The sequence below is a fragment of the Pangasianodon hypophthalmus genome, chromosome 13 (genome assembly GCF_027358585.1).
Source record: "Pangasianodon hypophthalmus isolate fPanHyp1 chromosome 13, fPanHyp1.pri, whole genome shotgun sequence".
NCBI classification, from domain to species: domain Eukaryota; kingdom Metazoa; phylum Chordata; class Actinopteri; order Siluriformes; family Pangasiidae; genus Pangasianodon; species Pangasianodon hypophthalmus.
The window spans coordinates 13119977-13137851 of record NC_069722.1 but is presented as its reverse complement, the minus strand read 5'-3'; the positions used below and the strand labels follow the sequence as shown (position 1 = coordinate 13137851).

General features: G+C 37.9%; 2 protein-coding genes across 4 annotated transcripts in view; one reads left to right on the top strand and one right to left on the bottom strand.

The window, feature by feature from the left end:
• Nucleotides 1-2957, bottom strand: part of LOC113528074 (choline transporter-like protein 2) — a 34038-nt gene extending 31081 nt beyond the window's left edge. The window contains exon 1 of one of the 2 annotated variants that reach the window (XM_026916370.3): nucleotides 2810-2957. In XM_026916370.3, the coding sequence (XP_026772171.3) occupies nucleotides 2810-2843 (34 nt within the window). In that variant the 5' untranslated portion in view covers nucleotides 2844-2957. The remainder of the gene's footprint in view (nucleotides 1-2809) is intronic. The other variant, XM_053239238.1, reaches the window with a different exon arrangement.
• Nucleotides 2958-8228: 5271 nt separating this feature from the next.
• Nucleotides 8229-16786, top strand: gcdhb (glutaryl-CoA dehydrogenase b). Of its 2 annotated transcripts, none has more exons than XM_026917298.3 (12): nucleotides 8229-8373; nucleotides 9071-9183; nucleotides 9702-9740; nucleotides 10570-10710; nucleotides 10799-10861; nucleotides 11109-11279; nucleotides 12411-12540; nucleotides 13178-13394; nucleotides 13792-13895; nucleotides 14139-14264; nucleotides 15070-15230; nucleotides 16061-16786. In XM_026917298.3, the coding sequence occupies exons 2-12, from the start codon at nucleotides 9084-9086 to the stop codon at nucleotides 16132-16134; spliced, it is 1326 nt and encodes a 441-aa protein (XP_026773099.3). In that variant the 5' UTR covers nucleotides 8229-8373; nucleotides 9071-9083; the 3' UTR covers nucleotides 16135-16786. The 2 variants fall into 2 exon arrangements, with proteins under 2 accessions (XP_026773099.3, XP_026773098.3); XM_026917297.3 differs by having other exon boundaries at nucleotides 8259-8415.
• The last annotated feature ends 1089 nt before the right edge of the window (nucleotides 16787-17875 follow it).

Sequence of the window (17875 nt, the reverse complement as noted above, 5' to 3'; positions counted from 1 at the left end):
TAAAGACATTAGATCAGAAAGGGATTCATTTTCACAGAATTTCATAGATTTTTCATTTTATTTTCTTGTCTTTTTAGCAAACTGACAACATGGCTTATTTAGAAAAAAAGTTGTTTTTTTTTTATATTTATTTATTTGTTTCCCCCACATGACATTCAAGATCGATGTGGCTCATCTCCGGGAGTCCATGGCACAAGTCCAAAGAGTGAAGCTCCACTACAAAACAAAACATAACCACTTCAAACTGATGTATTTATAGGCATTTATGGTTAAGCTTTAAAAGGTATTCATGTCGCCATTCATGTTAGTTGCTTAACCGGACCTTTGAAAGCAAGGAATTTTATGTAATTGGACCTTTACAAGTTTTAGCTGAAAACCCCTGGAATATACTGTATACTGCTTTTCACTCATTCATCTTCAGTAACTGCTTTATCTTGGTGGATCTGGAGGAGACTACACCCTGGATGGGAAAATATTATTCCTCTAGAACCATGGTACAAGATAAAATGACTACACAGTGGTCAATGTACACAGGAGTGAATACAGTGAAAATAATGTGACAATGTAGGACGATAATAATGCAAAATGTTACAGTTTCAGGTACAATAAAAGAATGTAGATAGTAGTAGATAAACACACTGTACACACAAACTACAAGTATACAAGGAGCAGCGTAAGAATAAAGGGCTTTTCAAAACTATGTTAACTGATCCTCATTAACCCAACACCACTCTGTGTTATGTTCTTGATCGGTTCATAAGGTTCACGTTACCGCTACGTGTGTAAAGGCGGTGTAGTGTTTGACATGCAGCTTTTCAACCCTCTGTTTACGTTTTGGTCAAATTTGACTGATTTACTTACTTTCTCTATCATAAATATGTTTTTTTTTTTACTTTTTGCAGAGTAGGCATCTGAACACATAAAATTAATAATAATTAGCTTCACAGAATTTTAAATGGGTTATTCAGATAGGTTATTCAAATGTGTTACATCTACGGTGTTTCCTGACCGGCCTGACAGGAAATTAATGGGAGACTATAATAACATGCAGAATTCAACACACATACACACTCTCTCGCTCTCTCACACCCACACACCCACAAACAAACAACCACACTCACCCAAATTTTGTTCACAAAAACCAAAAAGGTAAACCACCTGCTCTTCTTGGAACCAAAGTTAATCTAACAGCACGTAAAATTTCAGGGTGCTGCTTTTAGTGGTAATAGGGCAGAAAAGTTCCAAACAAAGCTACTTAAATTTCTACAAAATGATATATTTAAGTAAATAAGTAACAAAACTAACGCACATCAATTCACAGTATATATGAGTATACAGACTAAACATGTTTGTTTATTTGTAATCATTAATTTTGTGTGTGTGTGTTCCATTTTAGTCCAAACTGTAAGCTATAAAGGGCATTTCATGTTTGGGCCACTAGAAAAATAGTTAACGGGGAGATATGTTTTAGGGCAGGCCACTGCCATGAATTGTATCCTTCTTAAATTTGCCTAGATAGTTGGTACCTTAGTGAAACACACACATATCACTTATTTTTACACTCATCAGCCGTGAGAATCAGAAGGCCAGACTGGAATTCACAAAGAAATACAGAGATGAACCACAAATGTTCTGGAAACAAAATTAACCTCTACCAAAGTGTGGAGAAATTAAGGATCTGTTCATAATCCAAAACATACATTTGTCTGCCAATTTACAGAGAAATGCACCCAATCTAATTGGCAGGAACTACATCGTGCAGTGAGACAATCATCCGAAAACATACTGCCAAAACAATAAAGGACTTCATCAGGGGAAAAAGTGGAAGGTTGTAGACTGGCCAAGTCAATCACCAGACCTTAACCCAAGAGACTGACAGGAAAACACCCAGAACTAAGTGAAACTGAAAGAACCTGGCGTACAAGCCTAGCAAAACATTAGAAAAGAAGAATGCAGTTAATGGTGCAACAGTTTAGAAGGCAACAGTTTGGGTCACCAGCTTGCTGCACTCACTGCAAGGAAGACATACGCAACCAATCATTAAGTGCTATTTTCTGTAGGACCATCTGTTCCAATACTTTTGCTCACCTAAAAATTGGGTGGTCTGCCACCAAAGGTGCCATATTCTATAATCTAATCGACTCATAGTCATCTTTTGATCTCAAACCCAAATGTCTTCAGTGTAGAGCAAAAAACAAAACCTCCAGTACTTTCAGAGGAGACTGTATGATCAGTCATGCACTAAGCCAGTGAAGGGTTTAACCCACTGACTATTTGAGACCAGCTTGAATATATCAAATCATGTATAATGTTATGCTATTATTTATGAACCAACAGTGTTTACAACACGATAGTTAGAACACATGATCATCAGAAGGATGGTTACAAGACAGATTTCGTGTATTGATCTAATTCATGCCATTAGTTTTGCAGGCTCTGTTGACATGGCATTAGAGGCGCGTGCGCGCGCGCGCTCCCGATACGGGATGTAAAACAATAAGGAGGGACCGATAATGAGCTTTTTACTGGGTGTGGGGATTAAAAAAACTGCTCAACTGCACCAAATTCACTCAAATAGCTAACGGTACATGTCCCAGGCTTAAAATCAGTCCACTTTCTTCAGTCTCTAAGCTTCAGAGCCAAACTAAAAGCGTTTCACAAAACATAAACAACAACACGCTTCGTAAACAAAATTCAGTGCATGAGCCATAATTAACTGTTGTAGGCTACCACAAACAGTGCTTATTACCCTAGCCGGTTTCATGGCCAAGATACACCGTTATTTCATTTTTTTCTTTCTTTAACTCACCGTATTTCTGTTCCTCGCCTTCTATATCCATCATTCAAAATGTGAAAATCCCTAGACGTGAAATTCTACCGCCATACAGTGAAGAAGGACAGCAGCAAACTGAGTTAATGGCGCAAACACCCACTGCACATATTAAGGAGACTTAAGTCGCGTGTCCAATAAGAGAGAGAAGAGGTTTTATTGACAGCCACATCAGCCAATCGCTGGCGCTCTCTCAATCCGTTATTTACAGCCACTGAAATAAAATGAAAGTCAGAGATACAGCTGTAAAGAAATATTATGATACTGTAAAACAATGCCTGGTAATTATATATTATAATTTTTGGAAGAGAAAAAAAGAATTAAATAGAAAAAAAGTATCATTAGTATTACACATGTTTTCATCTAACCACACTGGCAGTCTGACCACACCTTATGTATAACAGGGGGTAAGATAACAATAATAATAATAATAATAATAATAATAATAATAATAATAATTAGGTAAAAAACAAAGTACTGAGAAATTTCACTGAACTGGAAGGATAGATAACATGTCAAATTCTTACTCAGATAAAAGTGGAAGAAATCAGACAAAACCTTACTCAAGTGAACGTAAAAATGTTGCTACTTTTAAATGTATTCCGAGTAAGGGAAGAAAAGATTTAATGCATTTAATTTGCATTCATTCCTAACTGGATAACCTTTGACCTTGACTGTTGATTGGTTAAGAATGCCTCTGAATCCCAGCGTGTGGAGTCTGTGAGGCTCACCCTCTCAGCATGGAGGCCTTCCTCAGTCATCTGTCTGCATGCTGGTTCCAGTGCTGGTGCTTTTTGGTCAGCAATAAAAAGAAATGTGAATTTTTTTTTTTTTTTTTAATTAGAAAAAGTGATGGCTTAAATGGGGATTTTGAGAGATCGAATCAAATCAAAAAGATTCAAGCTTTCGAAATGTTCGAATCATTGCACCACAGTGACATCTAGTGGCCAATCTACAGACTACAGCCAGAATCATGTCTTCATGATAGGGTTAGGAACCTATGGAGGACGAAAAAGTGACTTACTTACTTACTTACTTATTTAATACATACATCAATAAATAAATACATACATACATACAAAATACATAAATGCATAAATAAGTTCATACATATCTAAATACAAAATACATACATATATACATAAATACATACATAACTACAAAATAAATAAATAAATACATAAATACATTTTGGTCATGAAAAATGGCATAATTAAATTAATGCCTTGAATTTATTTCTACATTTCTACATTCTATATTTATACATCACTTATTATTTTTTTGTTTGTTTGTTTGTTTGTTTGTTTGTTTGTTTATATTTAAGTCAGTTTTCTTCTTCCATACGAAACATTAACACATCAGATATTCAGGCTGCTTGTCGGACAATGGAAAAAAAATATGCACTGATTTTAACTTAACTGAGGCAAATGCGAAATACTGTTTTCTTATTTAACAAAATATATCCATACCATAGGGGCACCACTGTGCAGAAAACAGGATAATGGTTTTGTATTTTTAAATAAGCCCTTATTTTAATGCAATAATGTTCTGTTCTGTTTCATACAAATGATATGTGACTTTTATCAGTTTGTCAGTGTGTTAATGTTTGTGCTTTTTATTTATTATACAATTATAAGTTGTGCAAAAAGTGCTTGTGCAACTATATATATATTTTTTTTATTAAGAAACATGATCTGTTCCACTGTACTTGGGCTGAGACGGTTTCTCCTCCTGCTCAAAATCTCTTCTGCTTTGGAGACTACTCTTTCACAAGGCACTGAGGTAGCTGGAATTGTGAGATATTTTTTTGTCTGTTTAAATAAATGAGGAAAGATGGCAGAGTGTCTGGGCCAGTAATCCAGAGGGCAGATATGGGGCTGAGAGATACCACTGAACCTCAACACTCTGACTTTGGGTTGTTTCGTGTTCTCTGCTGTCGAACAAATCCCAGAGGCTGTCTTGGTTCTCCTGACTGACCAGAGCTGTTCTTCCAGCCGATGCTGATGACTGACAGTGACTCCTGTATGCTTGAGATGTTGAACAGTTGACAGCACAGCACTCAGATCTCCAGTCCTTCACTGCTTTGTATTGCATTTGGGGTTTTCTGTGGGGTTTGTTAACATTTTGTTTTCTCTTGAACGTTATGATGAAACATTCAGACTACTGGAATTATTTTAGATGCAGAAACTCTCTTTTCTGCTGACAGTTCTACAGTGGCTTGATTGAAAGGGGCAAGATCCCGAAGGCACTATTTAAAGGAGTTACAGCAGTGTTAAGGGAGGCCAAGGCTGCTGTCACTGCCTCACGCTGCTCAGACAAACACTGGAACATTGAAAAGGTGCCGTTCCATCTGGTCTCAACCTCTTGGGTGAGTTTATTTTGGGTTTGTACATCTGTTCCTGGATCTTTGAGAGCTTCTCTTTTGTAGGGGTGCTAGACCTGAAGATCAGGGGTTTGTTCTATGGCCTTTTTCACAACGAGATTCAGTGTGTGAGCAGAACAAGGCACATGCCATACAATTAAGAGATATGCAGAGGCAATCATATTAGCAGTGATGTCATGTGTGACATCACTGCTAATATGTGACATATGGTATTATCAAAGAAAACAGGCTAACTTTGGTTAAATATAGCCAGTTAATGATAGCAAATTAGCAAATCTTCAGTAATATTAGATAGAGTTCATGCCTCATTGGGAGGCAAAGAAGACAACTAATTTTACATGAGTCTTTGCTTACTCCAGGATACTGAAACATTTGACTGAGGTAGGGCCAGGGGTGCTCATCCTTATGTTCAACACTGCAGTCCGGTGGCTCTTCCATATTCAGATACACACTGATAACTCTGGTGTGGTGTAGCGTGAAAAGGTCACAGCTGATAGTAAATTGGCTCAATTCTTGATCATTTTTTTTCTACATTAATGAACTTGATTGCATGCACTAAACTGATTTTACTAATTTTGCCCTAAACTGAATAATTTTGTTCATGCTGGTGTTTTTACACATACGTGAATATTTTGTTACACTAAATCCAGTATTTCACATGACACACTGAAAAAGAATGTGTCTCATTAAATATCTCTCCAAAGATATTTGGTCAGATTTCAGTCCAGGCTCTGGTTAAGTCTCTTAAGGAAATTTACAGACTTGTCCTGAAACCACTCCTGTGTTGTCTTGTTTGTGTGTTTCAGGTCATCATCATAAGGAAAGGTGAATCTCCTCACCAACAGACACTCTTAAATAGGTTTTCATCAAGATGTCTCTGTACTTTGATCTGTTCATCTTTTCCTTGATTCTGAAAAGCAGTTCCTGCTACAGCATGATGTTCCCAACACCATGCTTCACTGTAGAGAGATGATGAGTGGTGCCTGGTTTTCTTCCACATGTAACACTCAGTATTCAGGTTCACCTTGGGTTCATCAGACCATAGAGTCTTATACGCGTCTTTTGGGAAACTTCAAACCAGATGTAATGTGCTTTTTACTTAAGATTCTCTTCCATCTGTCCACTCTACAAATAAAAACTCCTGAGAGGTGGTTATCCATCTTGTATCTTATCTTCTCACAGGTTCTTGGTTGCCACCCCAGCTGGTGGCCATTTCTAAGAAAGATCTCAGAAGGAAATGCTTCTGAACCACTTCATTTTAAGATTCTCAGAGGATAGCGTGCAAGTCTGTCAGTGCATCTGTGCATGCCATGCTTACCCATAAACCCCCTCTCTGTGTCACAACCACTAGGTTCTTTGTGACCTATAAAACAGCAGAAATGTTTTGGTACACATCCAAAGATCTGTGTCTTGACGCTCTATCTTGCAGAACCTTTGGTATCATGGCTTTTTTGTTCTAATACTTACTGTCTGCTGAGGGGCTTTATATAGATGGAGGTGTGTTTTTCCAAATAATTTCTGTAGTGCTACAGATCTCTCCTTTGGCTCACTTTGTACGTCACAGCTTTCCTGGTCAATTCTCGATTGTTCTCTCAAAAAAGTCTAATCTCTTTCATTAATCAAACAATGCTAGAGTGCATTTGGAACTAGACTGCGATCACTTGCTCAGAAAGTCTCAATCTAGTTGCTGTGACCTGCCCAAAAGAACCACAACAAGGGGGAAATCACACCAGGGCTCGACTACACGCTGTATATGTGACACCACCCTTAATCACGGAGCCAAGATATTTCATTAAGCTGATGAAACAGCTTGCTCAACTTGCCTAAGCAGAAGTTCACTGGAAGCGTGTTTAAATTTTCCAAGGAAAGATAAAAGATAAATTCCACCTCCTACTCCTCTCCTAGGCTAGGACAGAGATTTTCTCATGCAGACAGATATTTATGATCTATGACAGTAAGTAAAAAGAAAGAAAAATAACATTCATTAAGAGATACATTTTTGTCTAAAGAGAACATACTTTTCATTATCCCACAGGATTTTGAATAAAAAGTCTTGACCTGACCTATTATTGGAATTTCCTGCAGCACACAGATGTGTCATGGTGATATGATCGAACTACCCAGAGTGTTACAGTGTTTATGGAATCAAATTAAAAAATTCTTGTGTCTGCCAGTCACTTGGAGAAATTTATGAAAACATTATGGAGAAATGTTAGAATTAAACATGAGGGCATTGTGCCAAATTATGATCATCACCAAGCAAAACGATACGATCTTCAATTCATCTTACCAGACAAGTTTATCTACACTCGTCATTGCCCTGCCCACTGCTCTTCCTTGTTCTTCACTGACAATATCGATACTTGATAAGGTCTTTGGTTGTTGTAACCCATTGGAGACAAAGTCAGGTAAGTGGAATCTTCTGAGAAGATACTGGCCAAACTAACATTTAATTCAGATGCACTGTTGCTTGTGGCCTGTCTTTTTACCTGTAAAATTCCAAGTCACAAGCTGTTTTTGTCCACAGGATGGTCAGTCACTGATAGTTTTCTGTTTGTTTTGCACTGTTCTTGATAAACCCTTGATACACTTGAACCCTGGCTGTGCTTCATAGACTTAGCACTTGATAATCACTGCTCTAAATTCATTTCAAGCTTTGGGTTAAGCTGGATGCTTGCCCTGTCCATGATGGCGGCGCTGTTGACGTGTCTGACCCACTGAACCATTTTCTGTTTCATGTTATGGTGGGCTAGGATTGGCTAATAGTACTGGTACCCAAATCTGTGTCCTAGTCGGAATACCGTTACTCACAGCGTTTTTTGATTGGCTGTCTGGTCCACACACCCACCTCTACACAGCCAATGGGAACTGTGAACAACCTAACAGATGACGCAAGGTGCGCTGTAGCAATATATCCCACCGTAATGTATTGCGACGTGTGAACTGACAAATTGAGGTTTCTATTTGGTCCAACTCAAAACTGTCACCCCAACAAATAATGCAATCAGCGTGTCGAGTGCTTAGTGCTAGTTTTCAACCTAGCGTTCCGAAACCATGACCCTTTCAAGATGGCTGACTCACCGCGCCGCGTCAGCCACTTTGACCCAACTGACGCAACTGACCCCGGCTGACGTCTGGACGACGGTCGAACTATTTTTGGGTAAGGTTCGGAACGCTGTGCTTTTCTCTCAGCTAGCTGAAGGTTAGTTTCCTTATTTAACATTATGGCTGAATTGTTTTGTTTATGTTAAATTGCCCGAAGGTTAAATGTGTGTAGAATTTAATATTAGCTGCAGCTAGCTCAGCTTTACGTCATGAGCTAGCAGCTTTGCTAAGCCCTCTTGTCCCAGACACTAGGAGGCAGAATGCGCACTTCACATCCATTTACGTTTAACAAAATTATCGTTATTATTATTATTTTCGGACAAATGGTGTTCTTTTATTAATATATCCACCTTTTGTGCTCGCATGTACAGAATATATAATAAAAATAATTTGCTAAACTTGGCTATAGCTATCTAGCTGGCTTGATAGTGCATCTAAGCAGAATAATTCAAATGTAGTGTAATATGAACTAAACTAAGAACTATAAATTGCATACAGCAACTTTATAGCTCTTAATAACGTCTCTAATAAATCCTTCATCAGTCTGAGTGCTGCTGTGTCTTTACTGTAGTTGTATAAGAGATATTTGCTCATTGCCCAACACTGTGTTACTTTACTCCATACAAATCCCCATAAACATCTGCACTTAGACTTCAGCATGCAGCAGTATCTGCTTTGCAAGTTATTCTATAGTCATATATAAACTATAACCACACAAACATGCTTGTTTTTGGGTTTTTTTTTTCCCCCAGAGAGCTGTCCACTATGGCATTAAGAAGAGTGTGTTGTCTACTTGGCAGGCCACAGAGATGTGTGTTCACTTCAGGGTTAAGAGCTCAGGGCACTGTAGCACACGCTCAGAGAGGTGAGAGTGCCATTACTTTTGTGTCATTTAATGTTTTAACGTCTAATGAGGCAAATGTGAGCGCTTTCAGTGTTGCATTACACACTTAAAAAGGGATTTGAAGAGCTTACAAACACAAAGTAACCAATCATAATGGTGAAATATGACAAAAAGGACCATAATATGACATAATGTGTCTTGCAGATGTGCAAAGATTTATGTAGGTTCTGGTGTACAGTATAAGCTGATATATTGATTGAGTTTTTTTTAACATGAGGTCCTTTGATAAGTGAACACTTGGAAATTTGAATGTTGACTCTCTTAACCTCAGCTGGATTTATGTTAATGGGAATATTGTGTATTTTTCTCTCATATACAGTAAAAAAGCTCATCAGTTGCATTGTAGGTATTTTGAAATGGGTTGTAATGTTTTTAATAGTGATTCAGCCTTGGATTCTATATGAGTAATATTTTTCATAAATGTGTAGTATCGCAATAGCGTCCAGACTTCCCCATATTTCATAATTAATGCTTTTCAGAGGCAGAGAAGGGTGGCGAGAAGAAGCAAGTCAAAGCACGTAAGTTGGCTTCTATTATTTATCCTCCGTGCAGAGTTAATAGAATGATTACTCAGTGAATAGTTTTGTTTGTCTTAATTTATGGGTTTGTGTTGGCTCGCTTTCTGTGTTTTTTTATATTATTTGATGTAAAATGACACTCCAAAACACTACTGTAAATCTCTCTGGATAAAGGCATCTGCTAAATTCTGTAAACGTAAAAACATAATCAATTTAAACTCAATAGTATATTCCAGATATATAAGTGCAGTAATCCATGCAAATTATATTTGAAGTGGATCAAGTCGAGGTTGACATGCGTTTATACACACTCAGGAGCAGGAGTAAAATAAGAGAGTTTTTCTGAATTTACAGATATTTTCATGTACCAAATTCCTTCTGTAAACACTCATACGAACGATGTACACATAAATATGTTTGTAACCAGCTTGATAAATTAGGCCCGCTGTACGTAAATTGTTATATAAGTAAAAGGGCTGAGTGTTTTTTTTAGCATAGAATTAATACACAATAAATGCATAATAAATTATACATAATAAAGATCATAATAAATACACAAAATGTGGTTACCTAACAACCATCCAGCTTGTGCCTTGAGGACATCAAGAATATTCTAATGATTTACTAAAATGATTTTTTTGTTAATAATTTACTTTCAAACTCCAGTTTGTGTAACAGTGTCATAATTTCAAAATGAAAGAATATAAAGAAAAAAGAATGAGAGAACACACTTTTCTTCTTCAATCAGTTGAATTATTTAATTTATGAGATCCTGTTAGCTCTTTGCTCATGGTCCTGACATTTCGACCTCCTCCATGTCCTCCCTCAGCTAAAGTACAGTTTAACTGGCATGATGCCCTCAACCTGGAGGGTCTGCTGACGGAGGAGGAGATCATGATCCGAGACACCTTCCACACCTACTGTCAAGAGAAACTCATGCCACGCATCCTGATGGCCAACAGAAATGAAGGTGCCCATAGCAGCCTGCATTTTCACTTCATTCTCTCATGGATGTGCATTTGTCAATCATAATAAATGTCTTTTTTTTTTTCATCTAGTTTTCCATCGTGAGATTTTGAATGAGATGGGTGAGCTAGGAGTTCTGGGCCCAACCATTAAAGGTAGGGAAAATTCTCATATAATAAAAAAACACTCTATAAAACTGTACATTCAACAAAACCATAATACTCATTATAAAATCATGACAGTCAGGTTGTTAGAGGAATGAACTTTGTCCTTCACCTCTCGAGTAAACATCTGTCTGAAGTCTGTATGCTTCATGTTAAATGTTACATTGCAGATTGAGTTTGCATTGTGTGCACTTTGCTTCACTTTATCTCTCCTGTTCCGTGGCTCTTCCTGCACCAGGCTACGGCTGTGCTGGAACCAGTTACGTGGCGTACGGACTAATTGCACGCGAGGTGGAGCGAGTGGACAGCGGGTACCGCTCAGTGATGAGTGTACAGTCCTCTCTGGTCATGCACCCCATCAATGCCTATGGCACAGAGGAGCAGAAGGAGAAATATCTCCCCAGACTGGGTAACACTGCAACTCCAAGCACTCACTAGATGTACAGAGTACAGAAGCACTGAGTGTAGGTACTGACCTAAAGCATTGGATTGGTATCGAATTGGATTTGTAGGATGCTAATTATCACAAAGCGCTCCACCTTCACGCCTCTGATGTTTCACATCACAACAGAAGCTTGCAGAAAGTCACTGTACTTACTAAGAAGACGTCAGATCAGTATTGGGTATTGGTCGATACAGAGAGCTGCGGATCTTATCGATAATGATAAAAGCGAGACCAGTGCATCTGCACTATGGAGGGAGATTTGTTTTAAAAGTGTTTTAAAAAAATCCACAAGCAAATATTAACCCATTTTCCCCAAAGACTTAAAACAAATCTTAGCCATTTTCTTTGTCTTTTATTCGTTTGGAAAAATTGCTTAAATTTTGTGTCAGGGCATTTTGTGTCACTCACTTTTGTATCTAACCAACATTACAGTTTTTCCACTAATATTATCAAACTTGGAATTTTGAAAAAATAAGAAAAAGCTGCACAAATAACCTGAGTAATTCACATACATCCTAAATTATAAAGGACCATTAAATATTAATGTAAAGCTAGTCGTTATATTAAAGAATGCAATATATATTACTTATTATTTATTTCCTTGCTAGTTTTATCTCATAATAAGTTTTTTCTATTTGAGTTGGTGGGATCAGATGTATTTATATTAAGGAGTAGTTCTGTATCAATTTTATATTTTGATGCTATATATTTTTCATACTGATCTTGTAGACAAGTCAGAGAAAACACAGATTAATATACCCATACAGCACTAAACTAGGTAATTAATAATTAAAATAAAAACAAAATGCTAAGTAGCAAAATTAAGGTACATGCCTAATATTACTTAAAGCTCTTAAATAATAGTCCCTTTTTTTTCCCTTGAAAAATGGTTTCATGTAATTATCCATGATTTGTGTTTTATGCACCTGTATTCAGCGTATGATTCGTTTGTACCCTGACAGTTTAGTGAATGAAGTGTTTCTGATTTTGGAATTTCTAACAGACTGTGTGTTGATACAGTGTTCAAAAAGATGTTCAGCCTACAAATATCTGACCGTGTATTGCTCTGGCCCTGTGGTGTTTATGACATGGCAGCACGGGGAGAGCTTCTGGGCTGCTTTGGCCTGACTGAACCCAACCACGGCAGCGACCCTGGCAGCATGGAGACCAGAGCCAAGTACAACGCATCCAGTCGCACCTTCACCCTCACAGGGTCCAAAACATGGTGAGTACAAAGTTTAACACCACCACTTGTACCATATTTATATGCACTTGCATTGTTTGGTGCTATAAAGATGCAATTCTGTAGCGAGCAAAGGTCATGGTTTTAGGTTCAGTTAAAATGGTAGGTGATGATTTAACACTGCTGCAGTAAACTCTCATTATACCATTCCTTTATGTCAGGCTACATATAAATAGACAGAGGATCATATTACTGCCTAGCACATACAGATATTTCAGATAGAAGCATTTCTAATGTAACTCAGTTTTTCTAGTTGGCTTTCTAGAATAATGTAGATGATTTTTATTTAATGGAAATTGTTAATTGAAAAGCACAATTTGATACACAGAACTGTTGGCAGAGGTCACCATGCATAGGTCAGTGAACTCGTATTCAGGTAAACATGATGATATTCATTGCCTTTGTCCACTTGAGGGCAGTATTTTCAAACTTTCTTGGGACTGAGAGCCCTTGTTCTGGGTTATGTGAGAACAGCACTACTGTACTGACCTTTATTAATGTGCTGAAGATTCAATAGAACATCCTTACACAGTGTATGTTTATGAAATCCTCAAATTATGTGACTGATAAGCGCTTTCTCTCTCTCTCTCTCTCTCTCTCTCTCTCTCTCTCACGTCAGGATCACAAACTCTCCTGTAGCTGATATTTGTGTGGTGTGGGCCAAGTGTGACGATGGTAAAATACGTGGTTTTATCCTGGAGCGAGGTATGAAAGGTCTCAGCACCCCCAAAATCGAGGGCAAGTTCTCGCTGCGCGCCTCCTCCACCGGCATGATCGTCATGGACGACGTGGAGGTGCCAGAGGAGAACCTGCTCCCCAACGTGTCTGGACTCGCGGTGAGCACCACACACTGTGGAATAGTGCTCTCTAGACTGGCTGTTATAAAAGTCAGATAAAATATGGTTTGCTGTGTACATAATATAAATAAAGTGGAATCATTTTTGAGATCAGAAAAATGGTTGGAATCTTGGCAGGCCTCTTAAAAAAAAAACATAAATGTATTTGCTTGATATCCATCTGTTATTGAAGTCTAATAGCAATTGAATTCTTGAGTTCTGTCAATAACTGTTAAATTCTGTTACTTTAATAATGCAACTGTTATACCCGTAGGGTCTTAGAATTAGACAGACATGAGGGAACGTCTTACCCAAGCTGTTATTATATACATTCTTTGTACTCTTCTATGAATAACTTGCTATAAAGTGATTTTACCCCACTCTTGTCTTTATCCAGGGTCCATTTGGCTGCTTAAACAGTGCTCGCTACGGGATCGCCTGGGGAGCTCTAGGAGCAGCAGAGTTCTGCTTCCATGCAGCACGTCAGTACACACTGGACAGGTAAGAACATCGCTACAGTCTAATGATCAACGCTGGGATAAAAACATAGGACCAAACATCAGTTTCAGCTCTCTGATTAAATTTATTGGTTTGCAAAAACATGGCAGAAAAGGACTTTGCTTAATCCAGGATAAGACACCCCTCCATCTGGAGACAAGCATGTAGCTGTTCAGAAAAAAAGACCATCATCATCGGGTTGATTTTGTATAAACATCTTCAATCTCATATGTTCATGTTCATAAGGATCCAGTTTGGGGTGCCATTGGCCAGAAACCAGCTGATGCAGAAGAAGATGGCAGACATGCTAACAGAGATTACAATCAGCCTGCAGGCCTGTCTGCAACTGGGCAGGCTCATCGAGCAGAAGAAGTATGTCTGTCTTTCTGATTATTTAAAGCATCTTTAAACTTTCTTGGAGGATTTTTAAAGGAAAAGTACACCCTGAAATGCATTAAATATATTTATACTGAAATATTTGAGAAGTAAAAAAAAGCGATTCTGGTGCTAATATGTTGGTTGCTCTATTTTCATTATTCCCGTGAGAAGATAGTGGTCGTCCACAGGGAAACGTTGCTAGCACAATTACAAAGGAGAAAAATTTTTAAACAATGTGAAACATAAGGGATAACAGTCAGGTTTTGCTGTTAGCACTTACAGAGTGTTTGCTGTTCACTTCCCCTGAGAGTTACAGCAGAGACTCACTCAGCTAGTTAGCGATGTACAGAACGACAAGCACAATGGCGTGGACGGCAGTGTTAGAATGAAAGCTGGAAGCTGATCTGTTAGATGAGGAGATGAGAGAGCTGGACAGACTAAAGAGTAAAGTGCTGCTGCATTGCTGTCTTTAGGTCGAGATGAAGCAAGGGCCAAATCCCAGAGACACCACTATCAGTCAGTATAGCACTATAGTCAAACAGCATTGTGGGTAATGTAGGAAACCATTAGTAAAAATACATCAACGTGTCAATGAAAGAAGTTTAAAGTCAACTCAGAGTTTTGTTAGAAATAAATCATGGATGCCATTGAAGATAACGTGTAAATTATAAAAATGAATATGCAGGTTGTTCAGGGCTATTTTTTTTAATGTATGATCTATACAGCAGCATTAGTTTATGTAGCAGGTTGTATGTGAAAACGGCTTGTTTATAATTGTATCTTGTTTGACCATCTGAAGAGCAAGTCCAGAGATGATCTCCATGCTTAAGAGAAATAGCTGTGGGAAGGCCTTGGACATCGCCAGACAGGCACGAGACATGCTGGGTGGCAACGGCATCGCCGATGAATACCACATCATCCGCCATGTCATGAACTTAGAGGCTGTCAACACTTATGAAGGTCAGTGGATAGTTCTTGACTTCTCTAAACTGTTAGGCATTTAAAATGCTCATGGCTATATTTGACACTTGGAAAAACAATTCTTTATTTGGGTAAATATTTAATGGTAATGATAATTAGAAAGTGATTAAAAGCATTATTTGCTCTCCTGCACCGGTCAGTGCAGACACGTTCAGACGTCATGGTTAAGCCTGTTATGGTGGAAACTTGAGTGGGTGTATAAACAGGCTTTTATGGTAACCGCCAAGTGCTTGGAGTGGGGGAAGTTTCCACTCATCTGTTTTACTTATTACACACTAGAACTAGAACTGTACTAATTACTGTACATAACATCTTGTTCCTAGAATAGGAAGAAGGAAATTGTGCATGTAAACTTTTCTAGTGTCTACAGCTTTAACTAAAATGTAGACACTAGAAAAGTTTACATGCACAAGCACAGATTTTTTTTTTTCCCAAACACAAAGTGGTTACTGTAAAACCCTGTACATACGCACAAAAGGATTATATCAAAATGTGCCGTGTTTTTACCCACATTAGCCAGACTATACGTTATTCCTCTTCTGGGTTGGCAGGTCTGGTGCTGTTATAGGAAAATAGTCAACAAAGCATCAAACCTTCCCGTTGTTGATCATTTTCCTATCACAGCAGATCCCCTCATGTTTTATTCCTTACATATAAACCCAGCCATATGCCCCTTCCCCATCCAGATCCATTCTTCATTTTCTGTACATCCTTACAAACACCTCTTCCTCTTTTTTCTACATTACATGAAATACACCACTTTGGTTTATATAATTGATATGTTTAATTTTCTGTCTCTGATTTTGCAGGTACTCATGATATCCATGCTCTGATCCTGGGCAGAGCCATCACAGGCCTGCAGGCGTTTACTGTAGAGAAGTAAATCACTAATCCGTTGCCCAAAACATCACAGCACTTGTACTACGTAGAATGCTGCTGGCTTTGTTGTCTAATGAAAATACTGTGTTGAACTGATGATGAAGTGAGAGTGAATTTCTGACTATTGTAAGGTGTCTATTTAAGTCATTGATTTTGTCAAAATGTAATTATTTTAAGTTCATCTTTATCTTCAGAAGACATTTAAAAATATTTTTGTACAATTACCCCTTGATTTTGTATATAAATTATGATGTCACTTTAAAAGCAGTGAGAGAGAGGACATGACCATTCTAAATGCACAGTAAATTAATGAAGTTTTTAAATGTCAAAATCTGAAAAAATAGAAAAAAAAATGAATCTAGTGAACTTAAGCTACGGTGTGCAATTGTTTTGACACTGATTTTGTTGCTGTTTTAGGATACAGATTATATTCTGACAGTGGTTTAAAAAATGAGCATATTTTGCTTAGTCTGGCAGAGTTAAAAGTGTTTTCATTTTTAAATTGCTGTAAATTTGAACCATTACATTCAATGCAGCTCACTATGGAATCAATGAATTTCTTCTGTCAATTAAAGCTAAAATGAAAGCATGAAGGGCGATGCTATATCTCAGTTGTTTGGTTTGTAAGAAAGAATTAAACTTTCATTGAAACAAAGTATTTTGTTTTGTTAAAGAGAAAGCCTCTTTGAAAAGTAAAGGATAAAAACATAAAACCCATAACACCTACCACTAAATCAGTGTGGTCTGTTTTAACCTGGCCTGACGAGTGGCATTTGCTTGCTGTGACATTAAAGTGACTTTTGTGATCACTGACTCACTCAACTGGGTAAGATGTTTGAATGACTTTTTTAACTAGTCCAATTTTAATGGATTTGAAGACTGAGTTGAATTTTAAATGACGTGTATATACATATACATGACAAATTTAATACTTAACCTTTCATCATTTTCACACTCATCAAAACATTCAGTGAGCCCTCATCGTCCTGCATTAGACAAAGTGGAGGTGATCAGTCAGAATAACTTTATAGTGAATAGGAGGGACCTTTCTCACTAAGGGCAAAAGTAGATCCAAACCATGCCAGCTAAATGCCTCCCAGAGTATAACAGGGATCCCAGACCCCCTCACCATAGGGGTCATGCATTCAGGTCTGTACCAGGGTCTTGGTGTATACACCACATATGCACTTACCCATTTATCAAAAATGTGGTGAAGGATGACTCATATCAGTTTTTCGCTCTTGCCATGTTCTTCTATTGAGGTCAGCTGGCCCTGTTTAGTAGTTTTATACATGTCACAGAGCATGGTAGTACACTATATGGCCAAAGATTTGTGAACACTTAACCATCACACCCATATGTGGTTCTTCCCCAAACTGTTGCCACAAAGTTAGAAGCACACAATTGTATAGAATGTCTTTGAATGCTGTAGCATTACAATTTCCCTTCACTGGAACTAAGGGGCCCAAACCTGTTCCAGCATAACAATGCCCTGTGCACAAAGCGAGCTCCATGAAGACATGGTTTGAAAGGTCTAGTGGAAGAACTCGAGTGGTCTGCACTGTTTACTCTCTTCTCCAAGTGTATTTGTACCACCACATTGCATGAGTGATGGCTTCAAAAAATGCAGTGATTCTTTAACATGATGTGTATGAAAACAGAGATTTGGCAGCTTATGTGTAATTGTGTACAAAAATACTTTATCAGATGAAATCAAGTGTACTTGATGAGCCCATAGGGTTGAG